This window comes from Agelaius tricolor, unplaced genomic scaffold (assembly GCF_023055355.1).
Source record: "Agelaius tricolor isolate 1412-34295 unplaced genomic scaffold, bAgeTri1.0.p SCAF_31, whole genome shotgun sequence".
Taxonomy (NCBI): domain Eukaryota; kingdom Metazoa; phylum Chordata; class Aves; order Passeriformes; family Icteridae; genus Agelaius; species Agelaius tricolor.
Window position 1 is genome coordinate 3,915,060 of NW_027269291.1, and position 20,003 is coordinate 3,935,062.

The 20,003-nt window shown below is 51.2% G+C and overlaps 3 protein-coding genes and 2 pseudogenes across 3 annotated transcripts; 1 reads left to right on the forward strand and 4 right to left on the reverse strand.

The window, feature by feature from the left end:
* Positions 1-1,360: 1,360 nt before the first annotated feature.
* Positions 1,361-2,120, reverse strand: LOC139601649 (feather keratin Cos2-2-like; annotated as a pseudogene).
* A 3,326-nt stretch (positions 2,121-5,446) lies between these two features.
* LOC139601556 (feather keratin Cos2-2-like) lies at positions 5,447-8,126 on the forward strand. Its single transcript, XM_071450680.1, has 3 exons — positions 5,447-5,747; positions 7,481-7,487; positions 7,976-8,126. The coding sequence occupies exons 1-3, from the start codon at positions 5,447-5,449 to the stop codon at positions 8,124-8,126; spliced, it is 459 nt and encodes a 152-aa protein (XP_071306781.1).
* A 3,028-nt stretch (positions 8,127-11,154) lies between these two features.
* Positions 11,155-11,463, reverse strand: LOC139601557 (feather keratin Cos2-2-like). The gene has a single exon (XM_071450681.1). The coding sequence runs from the start codon at positions 11,461-11,463 to the stop codon at positions 11,155-11,157; it is 309 nt and encodes a 102-aa protein (XP_071306782.1).
* Positions 11,464-15,082: 3,619 nt separating this feature from the next.
* On the reverse strand, positions 15,083-15,412 carry LOC139601558 (feather keratin Cos2-2-like). The gene has a single exon (XM_071450682.1). It carries the CDS (start codon positions 15,410-15,412, stop codon positions 15,083-15,085), a length of 330 nt encoding a protein of 109 aa, XP_071306783.1.
* A 3,213-nt stretch (positions 15,413-18,625) lies between these two features.
* Positions 18,626-19,388, reverse strand: LOC139601673 (feather keratin Cos2-2-like; annotated as a pseudogene).
* Between the last annotated feature and the right edge of the window lie 615 nt (positions 19,389-20,003).

Here is a 20,003-nt window from a genome sequence, read left to right on the forward strand (position 1 = left end):
GGGCTCACGCTGGAGCGGGTGGATGCCAGAGAAAGCTGTGATCCAGTGGGAGACCCAAATACAGCAAGAGGGCTCCTGCTTCCAGAGAGAGAGGGAGAGAGCCCTTGCTTCCAAACTAGAACAGCCTATCCTTAGAAAACTGCACCCCATGGATGAGTGACCCATGCCACAGCAGTTTGGGGAAGACTGTTTGCCCGTGGGAGGGACCCCATGGCATAGCAGAGAAAAGACTCCTGTCCCTGAGCAAACAGAAGATCTTGAGTTAGGAACTGACCAAAACCCACATGCCCTGCCTCCATTCACTATCAGTGAATAAGAGGGAGAGGCTGGGAGTGAAAAAAAGGTGGTTTAAAGACTTACTTCTCATTACCCTCCTCTGACTCGGTTAATAATAAATTTATTTTAAAACTTGAAATTTGAACCTGTTTTGTCCTTGGAGTATTTTTCTCCAAGTCCTTACCTAACTCATCAGCCCTTTGTTAATTTTTTTCCCCTCTCCTCTGCCCAACTATAGCAGAAGAGGGTGAGCCAATGAATTTTGGTGCCTGGCATTTGGGCAGTATCAAACCAGAACCTATTTGGAGATAAGTAGGAGACAATCTAAAAGGGGCATGGTAAAAAAATCCCCCCTTGGTTACATTTTGCAACATTGGAGGAAGATTGGTGGTTCCTGGATGAACCAGCAAAGGACCCCAGAGAAAACCTGTTCCAAATCAGCTCTTTTGTGTGGCTGATAGAATGCTAATCATGAAACCCCTCAGTCCTGCCTGTCTGGACAGAAGCTGGGATTAACATTAAATGTGAGGACAGTTGGAAGAAAAGAGGTTGTGGGCCTTCTCCAGGCCCCCCTGGTTTCCATTCCCTGCCATCTTCACCCTGAGAGTCATTCAAGTTGAGTAGCCATGGATGTGTTTGATAGCTACCACGTAATGGAAAAAAGTCAAATCGACTGTAGGGAGTCCCACCCTCTACTTCTCAACGTTTTCTCCTGAGCTCCCTGGAAGATCATGCCACAGATGAAAAGAAAATCAGAGGCCAAGGCTTGGATGCAAAACAACTTTATTGAGACTAAATAAGAAAAGGAGGAGGCTCACAGAAGGCATCTGGAGCAGCCACTAAGGTGCAGTGGGGGTGTCCATCTGCCTGGCCTCCAGAGATAGGGAGGGAGAGAAGCCAACAGGTCCCACTAAGCTGACATCGCATGGTGGTGACAGGAAAGGGATGCAAAAGAAAGGGAAGAGAGTTGTAGAAGGCTACAATAAGGTAAAGCATAAATTTAACATTCCAAAACTTCCATCTTCATTCCAGCACCATGTTCTGAGGTCTTGGAGGTTCTTCCTTAAGGATGTCACCAGCAGATTTAGCAGGGACGACAACAACTGCTGCCATAGCAGTTGGTGATGCAGGAGATGTCAAAGCCCCCAGAGCTGATGGGCACTCCCTGAGAGCTGAGGATGCTGCCAACAGCAGCCGAGGTGGAGGATCCCACGGCAGTGTTCTGGGGGGAGGAGCTGAGGATGGGCCCAGGCAGGGTCACCAGCACAGCAGGCGGCTGAATGACAACGTGGGAGCTCTGGCACTGCCTGACACAGCACTCATTGCAGCTGCTGGCCAGCGGGCAGGGCCCACAGGACTGGCCACAGGGGTTGCAGGGCGGGCAGCAGGACATGGCTTGGGATCACAGGTGCACCTGGCACAGAGGGCAGGGAGAAGCACAAAGTGAGGACACGTGAGAAGCAGCACTGCACCCAAACACCCTGCAGCCAAGGCACCTCCTGGCCCACTTTGCAGTGCCCAGCGCAAAGCCCAGGAGCCACCTCAGCCAAGTCCCAGCCTCTCTCTGTCTGCACAAGACCTTCTCTCCCCTGCCCTCTCCCAGCACAAGCAGCTCCCAGCCCTGGGCTCTTGTAGCCCCTCTCAGCTGAGACCTCCAGGCAGGCAAGAGCTGCTCTTGAAGCAGCAACAGGAGAACAGGCTTCCCACTCACCTGATTCCTGAAGAGAAGGAGCTGAGAGAAGTGGATGGGAGAGCAGAGACTTGGGCTGCCTTTTATAGCAGACCTGCCCTGCCTCAGGCCCAGAGGCACCTTAGTGGAAGCCATAATTTTGTGACCAGCTCATGTCAAATGTGCACCGTCCAGTTAATGGTAGGGGCTGTATCCTGCTTTCCTGCATTTCTGCCTTTTCATTTCCTGGCTTCTGCCATGTGCCTTCCTATCTGAAGTTTTCTGTTAGGGCCAGGATGGGAGGCCCAAGAATTTCTGGGGTATAAACACGTCAGAGTGGGCAGAATGCTTGGATCATGGTCTGGTGGCATTCCATGCAGGCACGTGTTGCATTTTGATTCCTCTCTACTAGGTCAGCCTAATTGCTCAACAATCCATGCTCGTTTCTCCACCTCATTCCTGCTCTTTTCTTGTGCTGTATTTTGTTCCTTTCCAGTAGCCACAGTAAGGACACTTCTCCCAGAAAAGTGCTGCCCTGCCTCCCCAGGGTCTCTTCTCCAGCCACATGCTGGTCTTTCTCACCACATGTTCTTACCAACGATCCTTGGGTGTTATTACCAGCTGTGCTGGGTTGACCTTGGCTGGACAGCAAGTGTCCTGCAGCCACTCTATGATTCTCCATTCTGAGGTAAACAGAGATGGCAAAATAAGTAGGAAATCAACTTGAATATTAAGATTTGAATGTTTGCCAAAACATACTCAAAAGATTGTGCATGCAGTAGTAAACTGGAAGAAAACCCCACTTTTTATGCTCTACTTCCAATCAGAAAGTTCTATCTGGCCCCTTCCCAGGAAGCAGGGCTTGAGCACATGTAATGGTGTGACTTGAAGGTAAACATTGCAAATTACAATTGCCCACCCTTGTGTCTCCTTTCCTTAGCTCTTGTGTCTGAGCTCATGTCATATGGCACAGAATATCCCTTTGACTCAGTTTGGGTCAAGTGTCTGAGTTTTGTCCACTCCCAGGATCTTGCCATCCCCCAGCTCCTGATGGGGAAGGGAATGTTGGAGAGACAGTGCTGGTGCTGTTTGAGCAGGGCTCAGCAGGAGCCAAAGGACTGGAGTGTTACCAGCACCTTTGTAACACCCAGTGCACAGCACAGCCCTGCCAGGGCTGCTGTGGGGAACATGAACAAACTCAACACACCCACAAGCCTTGGCTGGCCCCAGGGGCATCCAGCTCTTCGTGTTTGAGACACACATCAGTCCTTATGTCCTAGACTTGTCCACTGGGATGGGACACAGTCTTATCCTGTCTAGGCCAATTCTACCACTCAGACTGGTGCTGAGTGAGGTGGGCACCAAGGCCTTACAACAAATGCATGAATGGAATTGAAGGGATGAGCGTACAGATACTGTCTTGCTCTGAAATGTAGCATAGATGTTCTGGGTGGCACAGGGAGAGTCAAGAACTTTAGTTCCTTGGTGGAAGAAGCCAACACCAATTTCCACACTACCTCCTTCCAGGTTGTGGCAGAGATTGATATATTCTTCAGTAAATCTTACAGATAGTGGTAGACAGTAGTGGTAAGCCAAACAAATCCAATTCCCTCCATAATGGAGACATTTAATCAGAGGTGATTTGGGAAAGGAGAGAACGCTGGGTAAGAGCTGCCAAAGAGCAAAAGCTATGGTGGGACACCTACTGAGCCAGGCATCTCTACAGCCTGACATGAGATTGGATGGAGATCTGTCAATTTGGGGATTGACACATTCCTGAGACAAGGCTGGCTCACCTTTACAGAGAGCACGAAAGATGCTTCTTTAGGCAAAAGACTCTGACCCCTTTCTAAAGAAGTAGAGAAAGATGCTGGGAATGGCCTTCCTTCCCATCCCATACAGAGACCAATTGACTCTCCCCATGGAGCAGAGACCAGGCATGGCCCTTCAGTTCCTCCAGGAGGACAGGTGCTCTGAATAAGAAGATGTGGCCATGGAAAGCTCAAACCCCTGTTCCATAGAGGCCAAACCCCGCTCTACTGAGTACCAGCAATGAAGAGAGTTGTCTCCAGGCTCCCTTGATGGAATGTGTTCACCCCATCTTCCCTTCAGCAGGGACTCAAAGAATCAAGATCCTGGCATTCAGCTTCCTCCTGCTCTAATCCCCAAACCTCCTGCTAATACAGACAAAGGAGCGAGGTCTGAAATTGGGCTGCCAATCACTGATGTGTAGACATTAATCCCCAGGACTGCCAGAGCCTCCATGAAAGCCCAGTGTCCCAAGCCCAGCTCCAGCACCACCTTGGTGGCCCCTGAGGCTCGGGACTGCAGTCAAAACTTGGAGTAGGAAGCACTGGCCAACACTTCTACTTTCCTTGTTCTTATCCAGGATATTGTTGTCTCTAGACATCACACACAGTGCAGCAATGCTTAAATGGAATTCCCTAGTGTATGGTTGCAGACAAGTGCTCTCCCCTATGCAGAACACTCCCAATGTAGGATTGCAGCACGCAGGGGTGTGTTCACACAGGTGCAGAATCACAAGGATGTGCAGACACACACACACACTGTGGTTCAGGCAGTAGTGCAACAGGTGCCTCAGAGACTGTGCAGTCAGAGAAGGAATCCAAAGAGATTTTAAGAGAAGAAAAAGGATCATAATCAAAGGAGGCCTAGGGTGATGAGCCAAAGACAGAAGGGCTGAAAAGGAGGGGCCCCTGCAGGCATCAGAAACATAAAAATTCCGAAAGAGTGCCCCATGTTGGCATCACCTCCATCCCCGGGATCTCTTCTGCACTTAGTGCATGTCTATTGCCCAGTCTAACAAATCCTTGCCCCCAGGAAATCTTGAATCTCTCATACCAGCATACAGAAGAAGTATCTGAGAGGGAGTGGGAATGAGGTAAGCCAGGAAATGCAAAGTCAGGGGAAAATCCAACTCATGCCATTCCATTCCCAGAGATCTTTCCATTCATTTGGGATCATGCAGGAATATCGTCACCTACACAGCACAAACTGTGGGCCCTGAGGCACTGTGGGGCCAGGATAAAAGGCAGCCCAACTGGGGGCTCTCTCCACCACTCCGGTCACCTCCTGCTCCTTGGGAACCAGGTGAGTTGGAAGCCCCTTTCTCCTGCACCCTGTGCATGGCAGCATTGACCTTTGTGGCCCTTGTTGCTGCTCCTTGTCCTTCTGGGGCTGTTCTGCAATGGTGCTGGTGTGGGCAGAGGGGAGAGCGTGTGTTCTGTGCAGAGGCTGAGGCTGGGCTGAGGTGCTGATTTTCCTCCAGGTTAGGCAGGAGCAGAGCTGGGCCTGGCTGAGCTGGGAAGGAGCGTGCTGGGCTGAGGCAAAGGATGCCCAGGTTGGGGCTGGCCAGGCTGGAGCTGTGCAGGCAGCAGGGGCCTTGTGCTGCTGGGGGTGCCTTGCGGGCTGTGTCTGAGGCGTGCGTGTGCTCTGCTTCCTCCCTGCCCTCTGTGCCAGGTGCAGCACCAGGCTCCAGACATGTCCTGCTCTGAGAAGTGCCAGCAGTGCCGGCCCTGTGAGCCTTGCTGCCAGTCCTGTGGGCCCTGCCCGCTGGCCAGCAGCTGCAATGAGTGCTGTGTCAGGCAGTGCCAGAGCTCCCACGTTGTCATTGAGCCGCCTGCTGTGCTGGTGACCCTGCCTGGGCCCATCCTCAGCTCCTTCCCCCAGAACACCGCCGTGGGATCCTCCACCTCTGCTGCTGTTGGCAGCATCCTCAGCTCTGAGGGAGTGCCCATCAGCTCTGGGGGCTTTGACATCTCCTGCATCACCAACTGCTATGGTGGCAGCAGATGCTGTCGTCCCTGCTAAAGATGGTGCCGCCAACCTCCTCAGGCAAGAACCTCCAAGAGCTTGGATCATGGTTATGGAATGATGGCAGAACTTAACACATTGGGTTTAGGCCATCAGAGAATTGCTTCCTTCTTCTCCTCTTCTCTTTTTTCTCTTCCCGTCCTTTCCTGTCACCACTACTCAATGCCAGCCTAGTGGGACCTGCTGGCTTCCTTCCCTTGGCAGCCCATGACATCAGACATCACCGCTGCATATTCATGGCTGCCCTTGGGGGCCCTCTCTGAGCCTTCTGCTCCACTTCTTTTCACTCAATAAAGTTCCTTTTGCATTCAAACCTCGGCCTCTGATTCCTCCTTCTTTCTGTGACAACTCTTCCAGTTTGCTCACTTGGAAATGGGTGGAGGAAGCACAGCATTTCAATCCCTGCAGTGCCATTTTATTTGTTCCTTTTCCCTTGGAGCTGACAAAGATGTTCCTCTATGTGAGGCTGTTGAGGCATTGTAATAAACTACCCAGGAAGGGTTTTAGATTCCTCAACCCTGGAAGTGTGCCTGACCAGGATGGACACAACTTGGAGCAAGCTGGTTTAGTGGGTGCCCACCTGTTGAGGAAGGGAGTATGGGAAAGAAATGGTTTTGAAGTTGCTTTCCAGCCCAAGCCATTGCCAATGAAATCTGCTTTCTCAGAGGCATCAGCAGTGGGACAAATGTGCTCAGTGCTGGGCAGCGCTGAGTCCCCTTTGGACACAGCTGGAGCTGACTCAGTCACAGCTGGCTGGAGCCACTGGACTCTTCTCACAGAGCCCATTCCTGCAGCCTTAGGTACAAAGTGAGCCATCATGAGCAACCATGACACAGGAGGAAGCCCTGCTTCCTGGGAAATTGCCAGCGCTCAGTTCTCAAGGGAAGGAGGCCATTCCCTGATTTTCTTTCCCAGTGTACTTGTGCTTGCATAATCTTTCATTTTAGCTTTGGAAAACTGCCTTCTCTCAAGATTCAAGTTGGTATCAGTTTGGTTTTCTCTTGTCTTTCTGCCTCAGAAAGGGGATTGACAGAGCAGCTTGCTGGGCACCATCCATCCAGCCAAGGGCCACCGAGCACAGCTCGGAGTCCAGCCCAGGGCAAGAGCAGGAACGAGCTGCAGAAGCAGCCATGGAGTGCTGACCAAAGGGAGATGCAATAGAGAGGGAACAAGACCACAAAGAACACCTTCTGTCCTCTATCCATTCCCAAAATGGGCCAGGAAAACAGGCTGCACGTGAAAACTCATGGGATGTCACAAAGGGATGCGGGAGAGATGGGCAGGGATAGAGGAAGAATGAGAGTGATGCCCTGAGAGCTTTGCCACAAAGAAACCCACAGGAATGACACAGGTTCAGGTCATGAGCCAGCATGGAATGCCACCAGACCATGATCCAAGCATTCTGACTGTGCTGACCTGTTTACATCCTGGAAGTTCTTGGATCTCTAATTTCCTGGCCCTTAAAGGATTCTTTAGATAGGCACGCACAGGGCAGAAGCCAGGAAATAGAGGCTGCAGTGCAGGAAATCAGGCCACAGCCCCTACCATTAACTGGGATGGTGCACATTTGACAGGAGCTGGTCACAAAATTATGGCTTCCACTAAGGTGCCTCTGGGCCTGAGGCAGGGCAGGTCTGCTATAAAAGGCAGCCCAAGTCTCTGCTCTCTCAGCCACTTCTCTCACCTCCTTCTCCTCTTCAGGAATCAGGTGAGTGGGAAGCCTCTTCTCCTCCTCCTGCTGCTGCTGCTGCTTCAAGAGCAGCTCTTGCCTGGCTGGAGGTCTCAGCTGAGAGGGGCTACAAGAGCCCAGGGCTGGGAGCTGCTTGTGCTGGGAGAGGGCAGGGGAGAGAAGGTCTTGTGCAGACAGAGAGAGGCTGGGACTTGGCTGAGGTGGCTCCTGGGCTTTGAGCTGGGCACTGCAATGTGGGCCAGGAGGTGCCTTGGCTGCAGGGTGTTTGGGTGCAGTGCTGCTTCTCACGTGTCCTCACTTTGTGCTTCTCCCTGCCCTCTGTGCCAGGTGTACCTGTGATCCCAAGCCATGTCCTGCTGCAAGCCCTGTGACCCTTGCTGCCAGCCCTGTGGGCCCTGCCCGCTGGCCAGCAGCTGCAATGAGTGCTGTGTCAGGCAGTGCCAGAGCTCCCACGTTGTCATTGAACCCTCCCCTGTGCTGGTGACCCTGCCTGGGCCCATCCTCAGCTCCTTCCCCCAGAACACCGCCGTGGGATCCTCCACCTCGGCTGCTGTTGGCAACATCCTCAGCTGTGGCGGAGTGCCCATCAGCTCTGGGGGCTTTGACATCTCCTGCATCACCAACTGCTATGGCAGCAGTTGTTGTCGCCCCTGCTAAAGCTGCTGCAGACATCCTCAGGCAAGAACCTCCACAACCTCTGAACATGGAGCTGCACTGAAGATGGATCTTTGGAACAATGGATTTGTCCCCTTCATTTACTCCTGTTTTCTTGCACTCTCTTCCCTGCCTTTCCTGTCAGCACCACCCAATGCCAGCCCAGTGGGGCCTGTTTGCCTCCCTCATCCCTCTGCAGGACAGGCAAATGGACGCCCCTACTGTGCCCCCATGTCTGCCCCTCTTGTCCTCTTTCAGCTACCTCCTTCTCTTCCTTTGACTCAATAAAGTTGATTTGCATCCAATGCTGGCTCTCAGCTCTCTCCTTCTTTGTGTGGAAATTTTTCCATTCAGCTCACGGCAAAAGCTGGAGGAAGCCAAGGGTGGACACTCCCTGTTGGAGTTGTTTTAATTCTTGCCTTTTTTATTGGAGCTCCGAAACACATCCCTAACTTCTCCGAAAGAGTGATCATCAGGAGAAGATGTTGTCAAATGGTCACAGGAGTAGGAATGGGAAATAGTAGTGCCTGAGGATATTCCACAACCTCCTCTGTTCAAACACCTCCCTCACATTTGCCTTCTGCCCTGTTTGTAACCAGACAGGAAGGGCTGTGTGTTCCACAGGATCAACTCTGTATGGGGACAGAACCAAAACCAAAACCATTCTCCCACCATGCTGGCGTCTGCCAGTGTTTCCCCTTCTGGATATGGGAGAGGAGAAACTCCCTCATCTTTCTGGCCTCAACTTCCCAGACATGTTCAAATGTTTTTCTACACTTGGCTCATTCTTTTTTGACCGCATCATTTTCCCACAGCTCCTGGCTCAGGACACAGGCCACTGTGGCCAGAGGACTCCCCCATCTCCACAGAGACAAAAGAACCCTGTCACCTCATAGCCTTCACATGAGGCAGGAACAATGACCCTGGGAAAGAGCTGAGGGCTGCAAGGCCCTGGAGGTGGCATGGCCTGGTGTCCTAGGTTGACTATATGATGCTTTTATCCCCAGTTGTCTTGTTCTGTTTATGGTGAATAAGTTTTGCACCTTTAAGACTTTTTCTGGGAGTGAAGGGGGGAGAGAAGAAGCGAGCAGTTTGTTTTCAGACACTGCACTCACTCCTCCACATTCCTGCTCCTGGACTGAGTTGTCTGCGGACGGACAGACAGCGAGACAGAGCTCTCCTTTGTTTTAGTTAGTGTTTGCTAGCTGAGGCAAAGAAGTTCCCTGGATGGTGGTTTATTCCTTCTTCCCTTTTCTTTGGACCTGTTCAAACCTGCTCTGGACTGAACACCCAGCAGAGCACCGGCAGCTCCACCTGTGGCCCACCAGGCTGGGCCTGGCCTGCGACGTTTCCAGCACCGGAGGGACTGAAAAGAGCCTGAGTGAGCTGAACTGCAGCCTGGGGAGGGGACTTTCTGAGTTTCTCATCTATTTGGTAGCAACAAGGGGCTTTATTTTTTAATATTGTTTAGGTTTTATTGTTTAATAAACACTTTTTTCACTTTTCTCTAAGGAGGTATTTTCACCCAAACCAGCTGGGGGAGGAGCCAAACAAATCTGCTTTTTTAGAGGAAGCCCTTTGGCAATTGTCTCCCAAATTTACCCTGAACCAAGACACCAGGATTGGGATTGCCCATGAGAGATGTGAGTGCTGTGGCCCTGTCCAGGCTCCTGCAGAGAAGGAACTGGGGGCTGAGTGTGTGTCAGTGGCTGGCACTGCTGGGCAGGGAAGGCCCTAGAGGCCGTGCAATGGCTGGGCTGAGAGCTCAGCTCAGGCCCAGCTTGCACACACAGCCAGGGCACTGACACACTGCCAGCCTGGCCAGGTGTGCTCAGAGATGAGCCCAGAGCACAGAGCCCAGCACACGGGCACAGGCACACGGCCAGGGGGGTGCACACAAGGGCCCTGCCCTGTGCCCAACCATCCCCGTGCAGGCCAGAGGCTCTCAGGGGCTGTTCCCAGCAGGGCACAAGCACAGGCATGTGCAGACACTGGCACACACTGGGGCCACAGCCACACTGCCACACACATGATTGTGGGGGAGCACGTGGGGCAGAGGCCTAAGGAAGGGATGGGACTGAGGAGATGCTGGGGAGCTCCCAGCCAGAGCAGATTCTGGCAACACCAAGCAGGACAGAAGCTCAGGCAGCACTGCTACAGGATGCTCTAGGATTTTGCAAGATGATGAGGGGAGCAAAGAGGTTTCATTAAGTAGAGAAATCATGTGATGGGGTTGACTGTTTCATGAGCAAAAGAAATGCGGGCTGAGTGCAGAGGAGGCCCCTCCAGGCAGCAGGGATTACAAAAATCTGGCAGCATTACAAAACTCCAGCAGAGTGCCCCAGGCTGGCATCACCTGCCATCCTTTGGATCCATTGTGTGCTTAGTTTGTGTCTTATGACTACACTGACACATATTTGCCCCAGGAAACATGGAATCTCACATAACAGCACTAAGAAGAAATATTCGTGAGGTTCTGGGCTGAAATCAAGCATTGCTGATTCCCACTCTCTCCCTTTCACCCCCCATTTCTGTCAAGTTTGGCAGCCATCTTCCTCTCCTGGTAGTTTTAGTGGAGTACTGAGGGATGTGTTTGTGAGCTCCATGAGAAAAGGCACAAAGTAAAATCCACTCTAGGGAATCCCAAGCTCCGCTTGCTCCACCTTTTGCCCTGAGCTCACAAGAGAAGTTGACACAGATGAGAAGAGAATCAGAGGCCAAGTCTTGGATGCAAAACAACTTTATTGATTCTAAGAAAGAAAAAGGAGGTGGTTCCAGAGAGCACCAGGAGGAGCCATTAAGGTGCAGTGGGGGTGTCCATCTGCCTGGCCTCCAGAGATAGGGAGGGAGAGAAGTCGACAGGTCCCACTAGGCTGGCATTGAACACAATTGACTAGAAAGGAACGCAAGAGAGAGAAGAGAGGAGAAAAAGGAAACAAAAGTCAGAGGCCCTACATACAGTCCCAAAGTTCTGTCTTCATTTCAGCTCCAAGTTCTTGGAGGTTCTTCCCCAAGGATGTCACCAGCAGATTTAGCAGGGACGACAACAACTGCTGCCATAGCAGTTGGTGATGCAGGAGATGTCAAAGCCCCCAGAGCTGATGGGCACTCCCTGAGAGCTGAGGATGCTGCCAACAGCAGCAGAGGTGGAGGATCCCACGGCGGTGTTCTGGGGGGAGGAGCTGAGGATGGGCCCAGGCAGGGTCACCAGCACAGCAGGCGGCTGAATGACAACGTGGGAGCTCTGGCACTGCCTGACACAGCACTCATTGCAGCTGCTGGCCAGCGGGCAGGGCCCACAGGACTGGCCACAGGGGTTGCAGGGCGGGCAGCAGGACATGGCTCGGGCTTACAGGTGCACCTGGCACAGAGGGCAGGGAGAAGCACAAAGTGAGGACACGTGAGAAGCAGCACTGCACCCAAACACCCTGCAGCCAAGGCACCTCCTGGCCCACATTGCAGTGCCCAGCTCAAAGCCCAGGAGCCACCTCAGCCAAGTCCCAGCCTCGCTCTCTGTCTGCACAAGACCTTCTCTCCCCTGCCCTCTCCCAGCACAAGCAGCTCCCAGCCCTGGGCTCTTGTAGCCCCTCTCAGCTGAGACCTCCAGCCAGGCAAGAGCTGCTCTTGAAGCAGCAGCAGCAGCAGGAGGAGGAGAAGAGGCTTGCCACTCACCTGATTCCTGAAGAGGAGAAGGAGGTGAGAGAAATGGATGGGAGAGCAGAGACTTGGGCTGCCTTTTATAGCAGTCCTGCCCTGCCTCAGGCCCACAAGCACCTTAGTGGAAGCCATAATTTTGTGACCAGCTCATGTCAAATGCAAACTATCCCAGCTAATGGTAGGGGCTGTGTCCTGGTTTCCTGCATTTCTGCCTTTTCATTTCCTGGCTTCTGCCGTGTGCATTCCCATTTCCTATCTGAAGAGTCATGTTAGGGCCAGGATGAGAGGCCCAAGAATTTCCAGGATGTAAACAGGTCAGCACAGTCAGAATGCTTGGATCATGGTCTGGTGACACTCCACACAGGCACATGATGTTCCCCTGTGTCATCCCTGTAGGTTTCTTTGTAACAAAATTTTCAGTGCATCAGCCTTTCTCTTCTTGTAGACATGCACAAGGCCAGCCATGTGAGATAAGAGGAAACATCCTTTTCTCCTTCCACACCATCTCTCTCTGGCTTTGTTTCCCTTACGTGGGCTTCTGCTTGCTGGGCTTTTTCTTCTTGCCATATTTCCCGTATCTCAGGGAAATTGTGCTGGTCTCATTGACCTCACCCTATTTCTGTACACTCTCTGGGGGTCCTTTGGGAAGACAAAACCATTTCTGTAGCCAGGTTCCTTCACAGGTGCTTGAGTTCTCTTCTCTCAGAGTTGTCCCCAACACCTCAACAGAGTGCTCACTTTTTGATGGTTTTATTTTATGAACATTCAGATTCCAAGGTCCAAGGAGGTGCCTTCCTAAGTGCACATGTGTCAGTCTGTGCATGTGTGCATCATGAGGATGTAGGAATGTGCCCCCTGTTGATGCATGAACAAATTATCCTTTGTCTTCTTAAAAAGGAAAAAAGCCCAGAAGTTTCTCTCCTCAATTTGGTAAAAAAGACAGCTCATAAGACCTTGAAGACCTCACCTTAAACCTAAGGATACCCAATTGGACAGAAGCCAAAAATTCCCACCTAAACAATTCGCTAGAAAAAGAAGAAAACAAAAGTAATCACTTTTGTAGGGTGTTTTTACCAGGAGCAAGAACCTCTTACCCCTAACTCAGTTTTTCTCTGTAAAGACCTTTTTTATTTCGCCTTTTATTAAAACTTTTCTATTTCCAGCACTACCTCAAAAGCCATCCTACTAATTTTATACCATCAAAGTAGCTAAGCTATCTGAAGTGTGTTATATTTCTCTAAGAACTCATAAGACCTGGCTCAAGGAGAAAATAAAACATGAGGGCACATGAAGGTTCTCATTGTCAGTCCCCCTGTGGCGTGTCCTTTAGTCCCACAGAGGCACTGGCTGCCCTGGAGAGGCAGAGCCAATGTACAGCTGAACAGTGCTGCTTTGACCTTGCAGAGAAGTGTCTGGAGAACTGAAATGCAAATTCTGCCTCCTCCACGCTCCACTTCTTGCTTTATGTTCAAGGAGAAAACCCAGAAATTCTGCCAGCCTCTGCAGGCCTTCATCCCAAATGGATCCCCCTCTGCTGGAGTGTTGCTAGTGAGTGGATGTCATGTCCCACTCGTAAGGGGAAGGGAACAACCAGGATTTGTACATGCTGGTAGTTGAGAGGAAAGAACAAAGTCAGAGAGTCCACAGAAGATTTCATATTTTATTCATAAATTGCACACTTGGCATTGAAATGGAATAGGAACAGAAATAGGAACAGGAAAAGGAATAGAAAGTGGAATAGGAATAGGAATAGGAATAGGAATAGGAATAGGAATAGGAATAGGAATAGGAATAGGAATAGAGAAGGGCAAGGCCAAGGCAAAGGCCAGGCCAAGGTGGACAGGGAAGAGAAAATAAGATGGGAAACAACTTGATGCTTGAGGCAGTTGGCTAAAGCAAAAGTGTCCATAACAACCTTCTGTTGAAATTTTTATTCTTCTGATTGTGCTTTACACTGTGTAGGACACTCTCGCTTAAGTAAAAGTGGTAAGGTTTAGTAGCTGGGGCAGAAAAATGTTGGAATGGGCTCTGGGACAAGAGTCCAGTGTCTCCCACCACATGTGCCTGAGCCAGCTCCAGCTGTGTCCAAAAGGGGCTCAGCACTACCCAACACTGAGCACATTTATCACACTGATAATACCTCTGTTAAAGCAGGTTTCACTAGAAATGGTTTGGGTTGGGAGAAAAGGGCTAAAAGCAGAAGAATAAGGAGGATGAATGTAGGTTTGCTGAAATGACTTTGCAGCTGAGGATGCCAAAGCCTGGAGGATATCAACGTGGGAAAAACCATAAAGGATGCCTTCTGCTGTTTCATTCTATGTTTGGAGAAGCAGAATGTCTATGTAGACACAGTGCCAGTGTTCGGAGAGACTTGGAGGCCCTCTCATAGACATGCTTGAGCTCCCTGTTTTGGGAGAGAAAAATCAAAACTCAGAGATCACAAAAAGCACAGGGAGATCACAGCATTGGTGTAAAGAGGAGTCCTGCCAGCAAGGACTGATCCGAAGCAGGACAATATTCCCAGATGTACATCCCTGCCTGAGTGCTGATCGGACCTCCTCTGCAGAGTGAGGTAAAGCAATAAATTTACTCTTTGCCTTTCCACCATGGTTTGTGGCTGTTCTATCTGCTCAACTGTGTTGACTGAAACACTTGGAATAGAAGGGAACTTAAACATTTCTTTGTTTGCAACACTCCACCCAGCCGACAAAACGTCGGCAAGACGGCAAGAATAGCCCCCACCAAGCCAAGTGGCTCAAAGTCCTGAGCAACCATGCCTTGAAGATGTCCAGGAATGAGAAATCTACAATTTCTCTGGGCAACTTGTTCCAGTGCCTGATCACCTTCTCTGTCAGGGTATCTTTGTCAGCTTCAGGGGAAAGGGTACAAGGAAAACCCATAGCAGTGAGTCCAGCTCTCTGCTTTACCACTTTACTTCTGAGGGGACTGGAAGAGTTCCCACACACAGAAGGAGAAAACAGAGGCCAAGGTTTGAATGCAAAAAACTTTATTGAGTATAAAGAAAAAAATGGGTATGACAGAGACAGCACCAGGAGCAGCTGCTAAGATGAAGTGGGGGGCTCCAGAGGCCTGGCCAGCAGATAGAGGGGGAGAAGGGAGGGGGCCACTAAGATGGCATTGGCTTGTGTCAACATAAAAGAAAGGGAAGAAAGAAGAGATAGCAGAAGAAGGAACTAATAGCTAAAAAGTCTAAATTCAAAGTTCCAAAATATTGTCTTCATTCCAGCTCCATATTCCGAGCTCGTTGAGGTTCTTGCCTGAGGGCGTTGGCGGCACCATCTTTAGCAGGGACGACAGCATCTGCTGCCACCATAGCAGTTGGTGATGCAGGAGATGTCAAAGCCGCCAGAGCTGATGGGCACTCCCTCAGAGCTGAGGATGTTGCCAACAGCAGCAGAGGTGGAGGATCCCACGGCGGTGTTCTGGGGGAAGGAGCTGAGGATGGGCCCAGGCAGGGTCACCAGCACAGCAGGCGGCTGAATGACAACGTGGGAGCTCTGGCACTGCCTGACACAGCACTCATTGCAGCTGCTGGCCAGCGGGCAGGGCCCACAGGACTGGCAGCAAGGCTCACAGGGCCGGCACTGCTGGCACTTCTCAGAGCAGGACATGTCTGGAGCCTGGCGCTGCACCTGGCACAGAGGGCAGGGAGGAAGCAGAGCACATGCACGCCTCAGACACAGCCCGCAAGGCACCCCCAGCAGCACAAGGCCCCTGCTGCCTGCACAGCTCCAGCCTGGCCAGCCCCAACCTGGGCATCCTTTGCCTCAGCCCAGCACGCTCCTTCCCAGCTCAGCCAGGCCCAGCTCTGCTCCTGCCTAACCTGGAGGAAAATCAGCACCTCAGCCCAGCCCCAGCCTCTGCACAGAACACACGCTCTCCCCTCTGCCCACACCAGCACCATTGCAGAACAGCCCCAGAAGGACAAGGAGCAGCAACAAGGGCCACAAAGGTCAATGCTGCCATGCACAGGGTGCAGGAGAAAGGGGCTTCCAACTCACCTGGTTCCCAAGGAGCAGGAGGTGACCGGAGTGGTGGAGAGAGCCCCCAGTTGGGCTGCCTTTTATCCTGGCCCCACAGTGCCTCAGGGGCCATGCAGCAGTCTATGCTGCATAAGTGACAATTTTCTTTCATGATCTCGATGAACGGAAACATGCCCCAGGAGGTTATGGCATGAGTTGCTGCTTCCCTCTACCATGACTTTGCATTACCAGGCCTATATCATTCCCATTCCCTCACGGACACTTCTTCTGAGTGCTGGTATGTGAGATTCCATGTGTCCTGGGGGCAAGGATGTGTCAGTAAGGACAGAAGGCATGAACTATGTGCAGAAGAGATCTCAAGGAGGCAGGTGATACCAGCCTGGGGCACTCTGCTGGGGTTTTGTAATGCTGTCAGATTTTTGTAATCCTTGCTGACTGGATGGGTCCCATCTGCCCCCAGCACTCCAGTCTCTGTCTCTGCATCCAATGCCTCGCCTGACTACGTGCCCTGCACCCTCATTGAAATCTCTTTGCTCTCCTCATCATCCTGCACAATCCTTGAGACCCCTGTAGCACTGCTGCCTGAGCTTCTGCCCTGCTTGGTGTTTCCAGAATCTGTGGCCACACTGGCCTTTGTCCTGACCCAGCAGCTCTGGAAAAATGTTTCTGTCAAAGACAATGAGGCATGTGGGGAAATGAGTTTAACCATGTCTGGGTGGTGTAAGTAGGGAGGTTGAAAAGGACCGTCATAAAGAACAGCATTTCATTCTGATAAGAACAGTATCCAAGAACAGAGAAATACCTTAAGGATGTAACTTAGGCAAACAGAAGTCCTGCAAATGGCATGTCGGGGGGCACTTTAGCCCTTGAAGTCTGACAAAGCTGAAGTTCTGCTAAACAACAATATTGGCCTCACTAAAATGTGACAGTGGAGGATCAGCTACCTAAGAAGGACATCAGGCATCAGGACAGACTCCCAAGAAGTATAGAAGGACATGTGACAAGGATGGCAACTATGTCAAATAAGTCAAGTGTGTTGGGCTAGTTAATGGATATGTAATCAGTGCATATGATAAAAAAACATCTCTTTAACTGAATGCCTGGTGCACTCAGAGCATGTTGGCAGGGCTGCATGGCTGGTGGCAAAAACAAGGTGAGGAACTTGCCCATGCAGATCGTAGATGAATTGACTTCTCAGCACTCCTCTAGGAATCTTTGAATTGCTGGAACTTTTTGGCAATGGTACCTAAAAGCAGCAGTTCTTCTTCTAGTGAGAGAAGAGGAGGAAGTGAGGACATGTAAGGGAAAGCAACATGGTGGCACCAAGGTCAGTGGAAAAAAGAGGGGGAGGAAGTGCTTCAAGCATTGGAGCCAAGATTCTTCTGCAAGCCATGGCAAGGACCATGGTGAAACAAACTGTCCCCCTGTAATCCATGAAGTCCACGGTGGATGCAGAGATCCACTGGAGCTCATGGGAAAAGGGCTCACGCTGGAGCGGGTGGATGCCGGAGAAAGCTGTGATCCAGTGGGAGACCCAAATACAGCAAGAGGGCTCCTGCTTCCAGAGAGAGAGGGAGAGAGCCCTTGCTTCCAAACTAGAACAGCCTATCCTTAGAAAACTGCACCCCATGGATGAGTGACCCATGCCACAGCAGTTTGGGGAAGACTGTTTGCCCGTGGGAGGGACCCCATGGCATAGCAGAGAAAAGACTCCTGTCCCTGAGCAAACAGAAGATCTTGAGTTAGGAACTGACCAAAACCCACATGCCCTGCCTCCATTCACTATCAGTGAATAAGAGGGAGAGGCTGGGAGTGAAAAAAAGGTGGTTTAAAGACTTACTTCTCATTACCCTCCTCTGACTCGGTTAATAATAAATTTATTTTAAAACTTGAAATTTGAACCTGTTTTGTCCTTGGAGTGTTTTTCTCCAAGTGCTTACCTAACTCATCAGCCCTTTGTTAATTTTTTTCCCCTCTCCTCTGCCCAACTATAGCAGAAGAGGGTGAGCCAATGAATTTTGGTGCCTGGCATTTGGGCAGTATCAAACCAGAACCTATTTGGAGATAAGTAGGAGACAACCTAAAGGGGGCATGGTAAAAAAATCCCCCCTTGGTTGCATTCTGTGACATTGGAGGAAGATTGGTGGCTCCTGGATGAACCAGCAAAGGACCCCAGAGAAAACCTGTTCCCAATCAGCTCTTTTGTGTGGCTGATGGAATGCTAATCATGAAACCCCTCGGTCCTGCCTGTCTGGACAGAAGCTGGGATTAACATTAAATGTGAGGACAGTTGGAAGAAAAGAGGTTGTGGGACTTCTCCAGGCCCCCCTGGTTTCCATTCCCTGCCATCTTCACCCTGAGAGTCATTCAAGTTGAGTAGCCATGGATGTGTTTGATAGCTACCACGTAAAGGGAAAAAAGTCAAATCGACTGTAGGGAGTCCCACCCTCTACTTCTCAATGTTTTCTCCTGAGCTCCCTGGAAGATCATGCCACAGATGAAAAGAAAATCAGAGGCCAAGGCTTGGATGCAAAACAACTTTATTGAGACTAAATAAGAAAAGGAGGAGGCTCACAGAAGGCATCTGGAGAAGCCACTAAGGTGCAGTGGGGGTGTCCATCTGCCTGGCCTCCAGAGATAGGGAGGGAGAGAAGCCAACAGGTCCCACTAAGCTGACATCGCATGGTGGTGACAGGAAAGGGATGCAAAAGAAAGGGAAGAGAGTTGTAGAAGGCTACAATAAGGTAAAGCATAAATTTAACATTCCAAAACTTCCATCTTCATTCCAACACCATGTTCTGAGGTCTTGGAGGTTCTTCCTTAAGGATGTCACCAGCAGATTTAGCAGGGACGACAACAACTGCTGCCATAGCAGTTGGTGATGCAGGAGATGTCAAAGCCCCCAGAGCTGATGGGCACTCCCTGAGAGCTGAGGATGCTGCCAACAGCAGCAGAGGTGGAGGATCCCACGGCGGTGTTCTGGGGGGAGGAGCTGAGGATGGGCCCAGGCAGGGTCACCAGCACAGCAGGCGGCTGAATGACAACGTGGGAGCTCTGGCACTGCCTGACACAGCACTCATTGCAGCTGCTGGCCAGCGGGCAGGGCCCACAGGACTGGCCACAGGGGTTGCAGGGCGGGCAGCAGGACATGGCTCGGGCTTACAGGTGCACCTGGCACAGAGGGCAGGGAGAAGCACAAAGTGAGGACACGTGAGAAGCAGCACTGCACCCAAACACCCTGCAGCCAAGGCACCTCCTGGCCCACATTGCAGTGCCCAGCTCAAAGCCCAGGAGCCACCTCAGCCAAGTCCCAGCCTCTCTCTGTCTGCACAAGACCTTCTCTCCCCTGCCCTCTCCCAGCACAAGCAGCTCCCAGCCCTGGGCTCTTGTAGCCCCTCTCAGCTGAGACCTCCAGCCAGGCAAGAGCTGCTCTTGAAGCAGCAGCAGGAGAACAGGCTTGCCACTCACCTGATTCCTGAAGAGGAGAAGGAGGTGAGAGAAGTGGCTGAGAGAGCAGAGACTTGGGCTGCCTTTTATAGCAGACCTGCCCTGCCTCAGGCCCAGAGGCCCTTTAGTGGAAGCCATAATTTTGTGACCAGCTCATGTCAAATGTGCACCGTCCAGTTAATGGTAGGGGCTGTATCCTGCTTTCCTGCATTTCTGCCTTTTCATTTCCTGGCTTCTGCCGTGTGCCTTCCTATCTGAAGTTTTCTGTTAGGGCCAGGATGGGAGGCCCAAGAATTTCTGGGGTATAAACACGTCAGAGTGGGCAGAATGCTTGGATCATGGTCTGGTGGCATTCCATGCAGGCACGTGTTGCATTTTGATTCCTCTCTACTAGGTCAGCCTAATTGGTCAACAATCCATGCTCGTTTCTCCACCTCGTTCCTGCTCTTTTCTTGTGCTGTATTTTGTTCCTTTCCAGTAGCCACAGTAAGGACACTTCTCCCAGAAAAGTGCTGCCCTGCCTCCCTAGGGTCTCTTCTCCAGCCACATGCTGGTCTTTCTCACCACATGTTCTTACCAACGATCCTTGGGTGTTATTACCAGCTGTGCTGGGTTGACCTTGGCTGGACAGCAAGTGTCCTGCAGCCACTCTATGATTCTCCATTCTGAGGTGAACAGAGATGGCAAAATAAGTAGGAAATCAACTTGAATATTAAGATTTGAATGTTTGCCAAAACATACTCAAAAGATTGTGCATGCAGTAGTAAACTGG

Coding starts and splice junctions, on each gene's coding strand:
- LOC139601556 (XM_071450680.1), top strand. CDS start 5,447: ATGTCCTGCTCTGAGAAGTGCCAGCAGTGCCGGCCCTGTGAGCCTTGC.
- LOC139601558 (XM_071450682.1), bottom strand. CDS start 15,412: ATGTCCTGCTCTGAGAAGTGCCAGCAGTGCCGGCCCTGTGAGCCTTGC.
- LOC139601557 (XM_071450681.1), bottom strand. CDS start 11,463: ATGTCCTGCTGCCCGCCCTGCAACCCCTGTGGCCAGTCCTGTGGGCCC.